Source organism: Pimephales promelas, chromosome 2, assembly GCF_988280905.1.
Source record: "Pimephales promelas chromosome 2, fPimPro1.hap1.1, whole genome shotgun sequence".
Lineage (NCBI taxonomy): Eukaryota > Metazoa > Chordata > Actinopteri > Cypriniformes > Leuciscidae > Pimephales > Pimephales promelas.
Window position 1 is genome coordinate 16,274,537 of NC_142770.1, and position 12,142 is coordinate 16,286,678.

General features: G+C 37.5%; 3 protein-coding genes across 6 annotated transcripts; 2 read left to right on the top strand and 1 right to left on the bottom strand.

Moving 5' to 3' along the window:
• The first annotated feature begins 330 nt into the window (after nt 1-330).
• Nucleotides 331-3,500, top strand: hmox2a (heme oxygenase 2a). 3 transcript variants are annotated; one of them, XM_039694941.2, is made up of 6 exons: nt 331-430; nt 720-801; nt 1,630-1,747; nt 1,841-2,332; nt 2,425-2,548; nt 2,634-3,500. In XM_039694941.2, the coding sequence occupies exons 2-6, from the start codon at nt 743-745 to the stop codon at nt 2,759-2,761; spliced, it is 921 nt and encodes a 306-aa protein (XP_039550875.1). In that variant the 5' UTR covers nt 331-430; nt 720-742; the 3' UTR covers nt 2,762-3,500. The 3 variants fall into 3 exon arrangements, with proteins under 3 accessions (XP_039550875.1, XP_039550876.1, XP_039550874.1); XM_039694942.2 differs by having other exon boundaries at nt 341-430; nt 717-801; XM_039694940.2 differs by having other exon boundaries at nt 350-430; nt 695-801.
• A 704-nt stretch (nt 3,501-4,204) lies between these two features.
• Nucleotides 4,205-9,866, bottom strand: tmem186 (transmembrane protein 186). 2 transcript variants are annotated; one of them, XM_039694944.2, is made up of 2 exons: nt 9,735-9,866; nt 4,205-4,941 (listed from the first exon to the last, which is right to left on the bottom strand). In XM_039694944.2, the coding sequence occupies exon 2, from the start codon at nt 4,939-4,941 to the stop codon at nt 4,294-4,296; it is 648 nt and encodes a 215-aa protein (XP_039550878.2). In that variant the 5' UTR covers nt 9,735-9,866; the 3' UTR covers nt 4,205-4,293. The 2 variants fall into 2 exon arrangements, with proteins under 2 accessions (XP_039550878.2, XP_039550877.2); XM_039694943.2 differs by lacking the exon at nt 9,735-9,866 and adding an exon at nt 5,203-5,340.
• On the top strand, nt 5,873-11,488 carry gde1 (glycerophosphodiester phosphodiesterase 1). The gene is made up of 6 exons (XM_039694939.2): nt 5,873-6,139; nt 7,465-7,640; nt 7,735-7,840; nt 7,964-8,056; nt 9,746-9,957; nt 11,025-11,488. Exons 1-6 carry the CDS (start codon nt 5,873-5,875, stop codon nt 11,170-11,172), a joined length of 1,002 nt encoding a protein of 333 aa, XP_039550873.2. The 3' UTR covers nt 11,173-11,488.
• Nucleotides 11,489-12,142: the final 654 nt, after the last annotated feature.

Genomic DNA, 12,142 nt, shown 5'->3' on the forward strand with positions numbered 1-12,142 from the left:
TTGATCCAAAAATGACATGTTGCATTCAAGCTATAGAATTTCTTCTCAGTTAATTTTTCTAAAAATAATTTTGTCTGTTCAGGCTTATATTGTAGCCTACTGAAATGTTTTTGATATCAACAAAATCTCACAATTTACAGGTTAATTTTCACTCACAACAACCTTTTGTCAAAAGCGTTCAATAAAAAAAAAAGACAAAGTGAAACAAATAGATCGAAGAGACTTATATGAACAAAGCTGTGTCATATTGCTCACTCGTTCACTCATGCACTCTTTCCGATGACACTTGTCCACTATTAAGGTAATAAGTGAACGAAAACGAGTGAGCGAATTCAGACGTCATTCTGCTTCCTGTTTGAGGCGGGATTAGTTTTGTAAACACGCATTCGATATGATGTGAACTGCAGCAGACTGTAAACAGCATTATCAGGTAAAATAACAGCTCTCCTATTGTACTTAGCTGAGAAAAAGCGTAATCCGATTTCAACGGCATCCAAATTAATGTAATAACAACAGTAATTTAGATGGATAAACTTACTTGCCGACTGTCTTACACAATTCAATGTCACGCGCATGACTAATAATGTCACAATACCAGTTGCGCAATGAAGACAAACGATAGACAGTGTTGATTATGTGCTTTATCACTATTGACAGAAGAGTATCTAAACATGTTTGCTTTTAAACGCCACAGCACATCTTCTTTGTTTATCAAGCAGACATAAATAACTGGCGCAAGTTCATGATGGCTGCAGATTCAGCAGAGAACATCCTCACTGAAAGCAATGATGATATTCTCAGGTACTCTGTTCCCTTACATTGCTATTAATAAAAAAAGCACATCAAAATTGAGCTTGAATGTACTTGTTTTGAGGTTGCATTACATTTCTCCTTGTTAAAAAAAATTGTTTTACACGTAAAGAAAATAAATAGTTGGCCATCTTTTGACAAAAATGCTGACACTAATGAAAGCTTTCATATTGGCTTTGTCCAAACTTGACAGGCTTGTTTAAAGATCAAACATGAATGTGTTATACTGCATGTTTGTATATACTAAAGTAAGTTATCAAGATTGAACTCATTTAAATCAGTTTAATGTAATTTAAGTTAAAGTGACTTAAACATCCAAGTTGTTTGTGCTTATTTTTTTTTACAGTGTACATACTGCCTACTTTAAAAAAATAACTGTAACTTTTTATATATAACGCATTAAGAAACCTATGCTAGAAATAAAGTCTTGCAATTGCGACTTTGCTGTATATCTCACAATTCTGAAAAAATAAAAAGTCAAAAGTGCGTGTTTATATCTCACAAATCTAACAAAAGTCAGAAATGTGAGATTTAAAAAAATTCTAATTCATTGTAGTCTATGGCAGAAACAAGCTTCCACATTGTTGCCCCTTGAGGTGGCAACGACATTGGTGTCACATGACCTACTAAAACTAAACAATTCATCTCCTTTAATTGGATCGATTAATTGGTATCGCAAGTTATTCATAAGTAGGCCTAGATTATTTCTACAATGCCATTCAAAACTCAAACTGGCTATTGCATGATTTTACATCCAAGCCAATAGGTGGCGGTACAGAGCATAACAGATTTTTATCTTTATAAACCTGTTTTTTTCAGCCCTGATGACCTGTCAGAAGTGTTGGCGGCCGGAACCAAGGAATCTCACGACAAAGCCGAGAACTCGCCATTTGTCAAGGACTTTCTGAGGGGCCGAATCAAACGGGAACTTTTTAAGGTGAGTCTATAGACTCTTGTAAGGTTTGATAAAAACGGCTTATCATGTTCTGACCTTCACGCTTGTGCTATTTTGTCATCTTATCAACCCCAGCTTGGCACAACCGGCCTGTACTATGTCTATTCTGCCATTGAGGAAGAGATCGAGAAGAATAAGGAGCATCCCATGTTTGCCCCACTATATTTACCTTCTGAGCTTCATCGGCGAGACGCCTTGGCCAAAGACCTGGAGTATTTCTACGGTGAAGACTGGGAGAGCAAGATCTCCTGCTCGGCGGCCACCAGGCCCTACGTAGATCGCATTCACGAGGTGGGTCGCAACGACCCGGTTCTTTTGGTTGCGCACGCTTGGACCCGCTACATGGGCGACCTATCAGGAGGGCAGATTCTTAAGAAAGTGGCTCAGCGGGCCCTCAAACTGCCCCCTACTGGTGAGGGGTTGAACTTCTACCATTTCGAGGGCATCAACAACGCCACGGCCTTCAAGAGGCTGTACCGCAGTCGGATGAACGAGCTGGAAGTGGATGCTGAGACCGAACAGAGGCTGTTAGACGAAGCCAACCTTGCTTTTAAATTTAATTTGGACGTAAGAGGATTATCAAAGACCAAGTCTGTTAGGTTATGTGATGTGCGAATACATACATGTACCTCAATCCATGTTCTTTGCTTTTCCGTCAGGTGTTCTCAGAGCTGCAGGAGATTGGGAAAGACATTAAGGAGGAAGTGCAGGACGTCGGCTTCCCTGCACATGGGGATATGGGTGGAGACATCAGTAAATGTCCCTACTATGCCGCCAAAATGGGTGAGGAAGTTGTTAATGACAACATTTTTAATTGTTAAATAAAAATGATATTTTTACTGTACTGCTTTCCTTCTTGTCTGTCTAGCGGTGAGTGGAAACACGACCTACGCATGCCAGTTTGCTAGGATGCTGCTTCGACAATCCACAGTACAGGTGATTCTGGCCACATGGGTCGCCGCTGTTGCCGGATTGGCTGCCTGGTACCTCATGTGATCACTTTTACCCGAGTCAACCAATCAGAGATGAAAATAGGAAACGGCTGGGCTTCAAAGTGAAAATGTTAATGCTGCTGATCATATAAATGTTAACCCTCAATCTATACAACATGTGTATTAAATACAATGTTTTAGTCATACTGAGAGAGGGGAAATAATGTTCTTGATCCTGTTTTCACTCTCAGTCAATAGTGTAAGCACACTTTAAAGGGCATGAGAGAAGTAAAGACATTGGAGTTGCTTAAAATGAAACAATTTATGTCAGAACTTTATCTTTTCTGTTGCACATTGTAATACACGTTCCTTGAAAATATATTCAGGTACATCCCTGTGCAGTGAATGAGTCCTAAGGACACTGTCTGGCCTGATTTCTAAGTCCATGTTTTCACAAAGAGGAGATTAGGGAGTGTTTGTCTTTACTGTGTCTCAAAACTTGACTGTGTCAAGTACAAAAAAAAAAAAAAAACTCCTACATGAACATTCTTGTACTTTAATGTATTGTCTCACCAATATAGATTTGTACACAGATACTAGAACCTCTACTGTCTTCTTAGATAGTGATGATGTATTATTGTTATTTGTGGCTGGATGGTATTATAACACTTCCCAATGTCCTCCTCAGAAAAACCCATACATGAATGTCAGTTTCCTACAATGTTAATGACAGTAACTACATCAACAAACGAGAAGTGAGATACAAATAGAAAGTGGAATTAAATGCAATTTCATTCAACTGTCTTGTTGATTTACTCTGTGTCTTTCGCTCTCGAACACAATAAACATCTGTATGGGTTATGTATTAAGCTATGAATCATAGGAACATGCATCATATATTTATTACAATCTCACCAGTCTCCAAATGTATCTAGTAGCTAGTCATGAGTTTCAAAAGTTATTTCACTCAACAGTATCCTTTATTTTAAGTATGCCTATTTATATTTAAGTATATTCAACTCTATATATAACAATTTATTTAGCAGCACCTTAAAGGAGTAGTTAACTTTAGAAAAAAAAAAAAAACTTTTGCTGATGATTTACTCACCCCCATGTCATCCAAGATGTCCATGTCTTTCTTTCTTCGGTCAAAAAGAAATTAAGGTTTTTGATGAAAACATTCCAGGATTTTTCTCCATATAATGGACTTCAATGGGAACCAAACGGTTCAAGGCCCAAAGGAGAGTTTCAGTGCAAACTGTTCAAAGGGCTTTAAACAGCCATGTATTCTTCCTACATGGCTGTTTAAGAAATGAAAAGCTACACACTCCCATCAGTTAGGGTTAGAAGAACTGCTGCCAAATATATAACCTGCTAGAAACATCATAATCACTGCAATAAAGATCCAATGACAGACTCTTCCAAAGCCAAACAGCTACTTTTAAGGCTGTGTATGTCCTCACTGCGGCACTATACTACATTTTTACATCAATTATGTAAAATAAAATCAATTTAACACACAACATCTTTATTTGTCAACTTTTCAATTGGAAAACAATATCCAGTGGTCTATGACATTAAACTAAAAAAGTAAATTCATGACAAACTCCCGAAAACCTTCTTGAATGCATTCCTGTCCACCACTCGCCCCAGTCTGGTGGAAAAGTACATAGTGTCAGAAGTGCTGTAGCGCTTTAAACAAAGGATCGGCTCTCCTGTGGTGTCCCCTGAATCTCCCAGCGTCATGACATCAGACACGGGCACGTACACGTCCCGCCTGTGACCCCAGAAGGTCAGGTGCGACACCTTTAGTATGGTCTGCGTTGAATCCAGATACATCATGCCCACCACTCTTCTGACATAATGGCTTATGGAGTACAGCATGAAGCCAGCAAACACTGATATGCCTGTGGTGTAACTCACCAGCATCCATGAGGCCTGTCCCTGCAGGTACAGGTAATACACAGCGGGCAGCAAGACCACAGTGATGCCCGTCTGCATCAGTTTGAGTCTCGAAAGAGCTCGCAGGCCTTTGATAGCCGGGAAAGCATACATTAGATTGAATTCTCTTGATGCAAGGTCAGAGCAGAATGACACAGGTTGAATCTGCAGGGTGAAGCGCATCCGTCGACCGGTGTGTGTCGGGTCCCTGCTGTAGAGCACCTGAGCTTGTGAAATGAGTTTGGCATGATGACACCGGCACCCATATAGAGGAAGACGGGAAATTAAGCGTGATGACATCATCTGAGGAAACAGTAACCATGGCAACAATTGTTTTAATTAGTAAAAAGGCTAAAATTTACTTTGGTGATTTAGCTCACTTGCTTAAAAATACTCTTAACCCGTTTATTCTGTTGATGAAATTAAAGACAATGTCATTGACAATCCTAATGCCATTAGGCTGCTAATATATGATAAAGACAAAGGAAATAAAGCGAAAAAGGCCACAATAATTCAATAAAATGTACTAATAGTGACAATTTGTGCTGTTTTGAAAGTACTTACCATGCCTTTAGCAATGCCTTTGTGAAGCTGGACATAATAGAAGCTCAGTGAAACTTCAAAATAAAGGTCGTTGAGTCAAATGCTAAACGGTTTTCAATTGTAAAATACAAAATAAAGCAACTTAAAATATTGTCTAATAGTTTTGATACGTTCACATTTTTGCGACGGTTTATGTTTCTGCCTTTAACTTATCCTTATCAACCAAAAATCATTTACGCATAGGGACTTTTATGTCTTCGTCAAGTTATTCTGTTCTATTATAGGACGTTTCGACCACGACATCGCATAGATAGTATTTTCAGGCATTCTCTGGTATTTTAAAGATCTTGCGGTCTTCATTCGTAAAGCAGGTTACCAGGTTATCGACACGCAGTGTAAAGGCATCGATTTAGGATGCCTTTGACATCAGATAACGCTCTTTATCGTGATGAGGTCAGGAGTCAGTTGGGTCACGGGAGTAATTTCAAACGTTTTTCGTGATGTCATCAATACATCATGACAGTTCTTGAACAGGTTTCTGACAGACTCAAACTGAACACTCCTTTGTCAACATTTTGATGACACTCGCAATGTGGATTTCATCTGAAAGTAACGATCGAGCAGTGTCCTATATGTATTGATTTAGTTGCAGAAACAGCGCTTGGTTTGGGTTTAGGTTCGTTTCCTCATCATGCTTCAGTTAGGAGACGGGCTCACACTCTTCTCTGTGGTCTTCGTCGTGGTTCTGCTGGGAACCAGAAGCGCCGTCTGGTCCACGGTGCTCACGGCCTCCCTCTACCTGTTTCTGGTGATGTTTCAGTTCCCGCAGGTGCCCTCCAGCCGGGCCAGACAGGTGCTGCGGCCCGGGACTAGAGCGTCGCCGAGCGGCGTGTCGGCAGTGGCGCACCGAGGCGGAGGACACGACGCTCCCGAGAACACCATCGCTGCCATACGGACGGTGGGAACAACATACGGATTGATTTCGGTTTAATGCGAATATAATTATTTTTTCTCGCGTGTCTGTATTTATTTAAATCCACCGTATGCTTATTTTTAAAGACCATTCATAAATGATATTTTACAGGTAGCGTTAGGTAAGAAAACACACCGCGAATTATTCTTTTGATTCGGATCTTGTATTGAATCGATTCAAATCGATCAAAGAGGTTCATTCATTGACAGAACACAGAAACGCTGACCATGTCCGATTCGTGATAAACCGATGAGTATTTGCAGTGCAAAAATAAAGATTTAGATACACAGTAGATTTACATTTAGCAGAGCAAGCAAACAGTAGACAGTCACATTGTTAGAAAGCTATATGAGGAAACAGAAATGCAGAGAAGATACAAAAAATAAATAAATGTATACATTATATGGGTCATTCCTTGTATTCTGTGCCTTTTGGCCATCAAAAAATGTAGAAAATCAAACTTGGTCATTGATACAGGCAGGATGTTGTAAAACATTTGAAAACGGTTTTTGGTCAAGCTCGGGTAAATAAATGTAACCATTTATTAAACAAAATAAATAAAATGGAAGACCAAAAATGTCCGCCCTATTAAGTACAAATGAACATCAGTATACATTCAAATACTTCAGTTTATGTTCACTGTATACATTATCTTAGACAGCTCGTGGTACCTTTGTCCCTTTAAAAGAATTTCATTTAATAAATTATCTGAAAATAATATAAGCAATTCATATGAATTGTACTGACTTTCATGCAAATGCATAATTTGACATTTTCCGTTTTTTTATCCATACAAATGCCTAAAACGTGCTTTTGTTTATATTTTAAAGTACCGCATTATTGATTATTCAGAAAATGTTAAATTTCACTAAATTATTAGTATGTTTTTTTGTTGATTTTACGAAATTATTGTAAACAAAAGAAGAAAACTGGTTGGACAATGGGATAACAGGGTGGACAAAATAATAACAGGGTGTCTGCACTGGATTTAGATGGGAAACAATGTGTAAAACATTGCCGAAGAGCTTTAAATACGCTCCTTCTTTTATTGGTTAACCAACTGTTAGTATTTGTTGTATATTCATTTACTGCGTTTTGACTATTATATAACTGTCTGCTTTAATGTGATTGTTTAGAGTACATAATGCATACTATGCACATGTGATAAGCATCACATGCTCCTCAACTTCAAAATCACATTTCTCGTATTAAGACGTTGTGAAAGCGTTGTGTTAACTGTGGTTTTCTCAATCTACAGATCTAAGCAGTGGCTTATTCCTCTTTCAATGACTCTGATTTCTAACTGAAAGGCAAGTGAGAATGGAGCCACGGGTGTAGAGCTGGACCTGGAGTTCACGGCGGATGGGGTTCCCATACTGATGCACGACGACACTGTGGACCGGACCACCAACGGGTCGGGACCGCTGAACAAGCTGCTCTTCTCTGAACTGCGCAAACTAGATGCAGCCGCCAAACACAGATTCAGGTTAGATGGGAAGTACGACAGACTTGTTTTTAAAGTATGAATAAGCCAGTGCAAGTTGAAGACAGCAGGTGGTATGTTTGTGTTGATTGGGCAGTGAGCGTTTCCGAGGTGAGAAGGTCCCGACGCTGCAGGAGGCTGTAGAGGAATGCATCAAGCACCAGTTGACCATTTACTTCGATGTCAAAGGTCACCCAGATGAGGTACTGTCGCAACTTGCATTGCTCTGTGAGTCCGTTATTGGTGGGACCACTCTTAGCTATCTCTTATTGATTTAATGATTCCTGAATGGTAGTGCTTTCATGTTTGTTATCTGTTGTCCATAGGCTGCTGCAGCACTAAAAGAATTATTTCGGAAGTATCCAGTGCTCTACAACACTAGTATCGTCTGCTCATTTGAGCCCAAAGTCATCTATAGGGTAATATCATTCAGTTTATTTGCATCTGATGGGACTTTTTTTTTGAAAAATTGTGGATCAGTGAGATTTTGTATGTTTTTAAAAAAAGTCTCTTCTGATCACCAAGGCTGCATTTATTTGATTTAAAAAACAAACAAACAAACAAAAAAAACAGTAATATTGTTAAATATTATTAAAATTTAAATAGCTGTTTTCTATTTGAATATAGTGAAGTGTAATTTATTCTTGTGATCAAAGCTGAATTTACAGCATCATTACTCCAGTCTTCAGTGTCACAAGATCCTTCAGAAATTATTATAATATGATTTAATTTCTCATTACTATCATTGTTGAAAACAGTTATTTACATTTTTATTTCAGGATTCTTCGATGAATAGAAAGTTCAAAAGGACAGCATTTATCTGAAATAGAAAGCTTTTGTAAATTTAAACACTACCGTTCAGAAGTTTGGGGTCAGTAAGAATTTATTTGATTTTTTTTGGGTGAAATAAATAAAATAAATCAATACTTTTATTCATCCAGGATTAATTAAATTGATCAATAGTTACAGTAAATATATATACACACACAAATATATATATATATATATATTTGGGCTGTCAAACGATTAATCACGATTATATATGTGGTTATCGCGATTATATATATATATACATAATATATGTAGGTGCACTGTGTATAATTATTTTCTATATATATATATATATATATATATAAATACACACACATGCATGTATATTTAAGAAAAAAATATTATTTATGTATAAAATATTTACATTTATATATATAATATAAATGATATATAAATCTATACACAGTATATACATGAAAATATTTTTTAAATATATACAAGCATCTGTGTGTTTATATATATATATATATATATATACTGTATATATGAAGAGTTCAGATGCAAAAGCCTCTAAATGCCATTTGAAATTTTCTTCTTTAATGATGATTTTTATCAAGCTTGTATATTTAAGTTCAGTAATTTCACTTAAATAACAATTAATAGGTAATTATCATTGCCATTTAAGTGAAATCACTGAACTTTAATATACAAGCTTGATAAAAATGATCATTCTAGAAGAAAATTTCAAATGGCACTTAGAGGCTTTTGCATCTGAACTCTTCATATATAAAATAATTATACACAGTGCACCCACATATATTATGTAAACACAAACTTTTATTTTGGATGCGATTAATCGCGATTAATCGTTTGACAGCCCTATTAAATATATATAAAAAAGAATATATATATATATATATATATATATATATATTTAAAAGAACATCATTTATTTGCTTTTTCAAATAAATGATGTTCTTTTAAACTTTCTATTCATCAAAGAATCCTGAAAAGAATTGTACACAACTGTTTTCCACATTGATAATAATCAGAACTGTTTCTTGAGCATCAAATCATCACACTAGACTGATTTCTGAAGGATCATGCGACACTGAAGACGGAAGTAATGATGCTGAAAATTCAGCTTTGATCACAGGAATAAATTACACTTTAATATAAATTCACATCACGTAATAATATTTAACAATATTAATATTTAACAACAAGAGACTTCTTTCAAAAACATTAAAAATCTCACGATCCAAAACTTTTGATCGGCAGAGTAAACTGGACAGTAACTAATACTGATTTGTATCGGCTGCTCACCTCCTTTCCAGATGCGGCAGGCGGATCCCAATGTGGTGACCGCACTGACCCATCGGCCGTGGAGTCTGAGTCGTTTGGGCGACGGGACGCCGCGGTTCTCGTCCGCGTGGAAACAGCACTGGATGTATGTGTTGGACGTGCTCCTGGACTGGGCCCATCATCACGTCCTGTGGAAACTGTGCGGAGTCTCTGCCTTCCTGGTGCAGAAGAACTTCATCTCGCCGTGAGTCATCGTCTCACTTCCAAATCTGCTCTTTAACACACCTACCACAGGTCCTAAAATAAATTGTGCATATCAGTCACAGTAAAGCAACCATGTGACCACTGAAATGACCACAGTGTGGTTGTGTTTTAATACAGACTAAAGCACTGACCATTATTCTTGACCACCGCTAAACAACCCTGACACTTTTATTCTTTTAGTCGTCTCTTAAAAGCTTCTGCTGGGACCTTCAGTGGTTGTTGGTGCTGTCAGGGATCATCTTATTGCTTATATCTATGGTTAGGGAGACATATGGCATGCTTGGTTATTAAAAAATAAAATACAAATTCCATACTTTGACCTAAGCCATGGATAGTCATTGAAATATCAAAGAGACATGTGACATCCCCTAGAAACACACTAAAGGCCCGTTCACACCAAGGATGATAACTATAAAGATATAGTTCTAAAAATCATTCTCAATATTAAAAAATAGCAAGGTAAGGTTAACGGCGCAGAGAAACGATATCGTTGGAATCACTTTCAGAATGATTTTATCCAGCTGATGATGAACAATAAAAACATTGACAGCCAATCAGAACGCGTCCTGCTGTAACGTGTCCTAAACAGAACGCTGGTGCGGACGCTAATATGTTTATCTTTAGCTATCGTTCTTGGTGTGAAGGGGTCTTAAAGGAGTAGTTCACTTTTAAAAAAAACTTTTGCTGATAATTTACTCACCCCCATGTCATCCAAGATGTCCATGTCATTCTTTCTTCAGTCGAAAAGAAATTAAGGTTTTTGATAGAAACATTCCAGGATTTTTCTCCATTTAATGCACTTCAAGGTCCAAAAGACAGTTTCAGTGCAAACTGCAAACTGTTCAAAGTACTTTAAACGATTCCAGACAACGAATAAGGGTCTTATCTAGCGAAACGAACCCCCCCAAAACAGTCAAGGACATGGGAGTAAATCTGAAAAAAAAAACTGTTTAGGAACATTCAAAGTGTATTTATTAAACAGCAGCGCCATCTACAGTATGGGAGTGTGTGTTGCGCTTCAAGACGCTCACTGTGTTGTTTCATCAGGGACTATGTGCAATACTGGGCGGCCCGAGGTGTAGAAGTGGTGAGCTGGACGGTGAACACGGCCGTGGAGCAGCAGTACCACCAGCAACTACTGAGGATCAACTACATCACCGACAGTCTCATAGAAGACTGTGATCCGCACTACTGAAACGCCACTTGTAATCATCAGGCCTTTTATAATTAACTAACCTCTGTGGTTCTTTACTCAAAATACAAAGATATGTGTCTGTATTGAATTGCGTTGATTTGGGCAGCATGCTATAGAGACTTACATTTACAGGGTAACAAAGTTTCATTGAGTGAAATTTTTAATATGGGAGATGTAAGTATTAGTGCTCGATTGTACTGTACACACCACTCAGGTGAGCCAAGTTATGACTATAGATATTAATACATCATTAATTTGATACAGTTCCCTTTTTAATGCCATTATTTATCGAAAAAGGCTTTTATTTGTGTGGAAACAGCATTTTAAAAAAATAGCTGAGTTTAATGTATGGCTTCGCTCTTAGTCATGACATTAGTTATGTGTGTGCCTTGCTATTTAGGTTTGTTCAGTATTAATAGCTAATGAACAGGTTACATTTAATCAACATTCTTCCATATGGGGGTCAATACATTTATTATAAGCAATAACAATGGTCTTAAATCTGAGGTCAGTTCTCTGGCAGCTACCAAATGTCAATCTAAAGTTGGAAACATAAATGCTAAATCAGGATAACTTGAAAGTGGCACGTTTCTCGATTTTGTCTGGTGATTATAATACAAATAAAATGAATACATTCTTAAATAAGAGTCATTTTGTCACAGACGTTGCTTTTCAAGGACTGTTGTGTAACAGTTGCATCCTCTCTTCTATTCAATCAGGTTAATGAGTGAATGGGATAACTTCATTGAGATTAACGTTATGGTTTAGGTTCGGGGCTGTTAATGTGTGTCAAGTTAAAGCCCGGCTCCCGCATGGTGCGTTAAGCGCCTCAAAGCTGCGCACATTTGCGCAAACCGCTCTCTTTATAATTACGCGCTTGTTATATTGCACATTATTCAATGTTTGAAAGCATAAAGAAACTAATGTTTAGATTTTACACAAGAAGAGTCAGTAGCTTGCATGTTTCGCA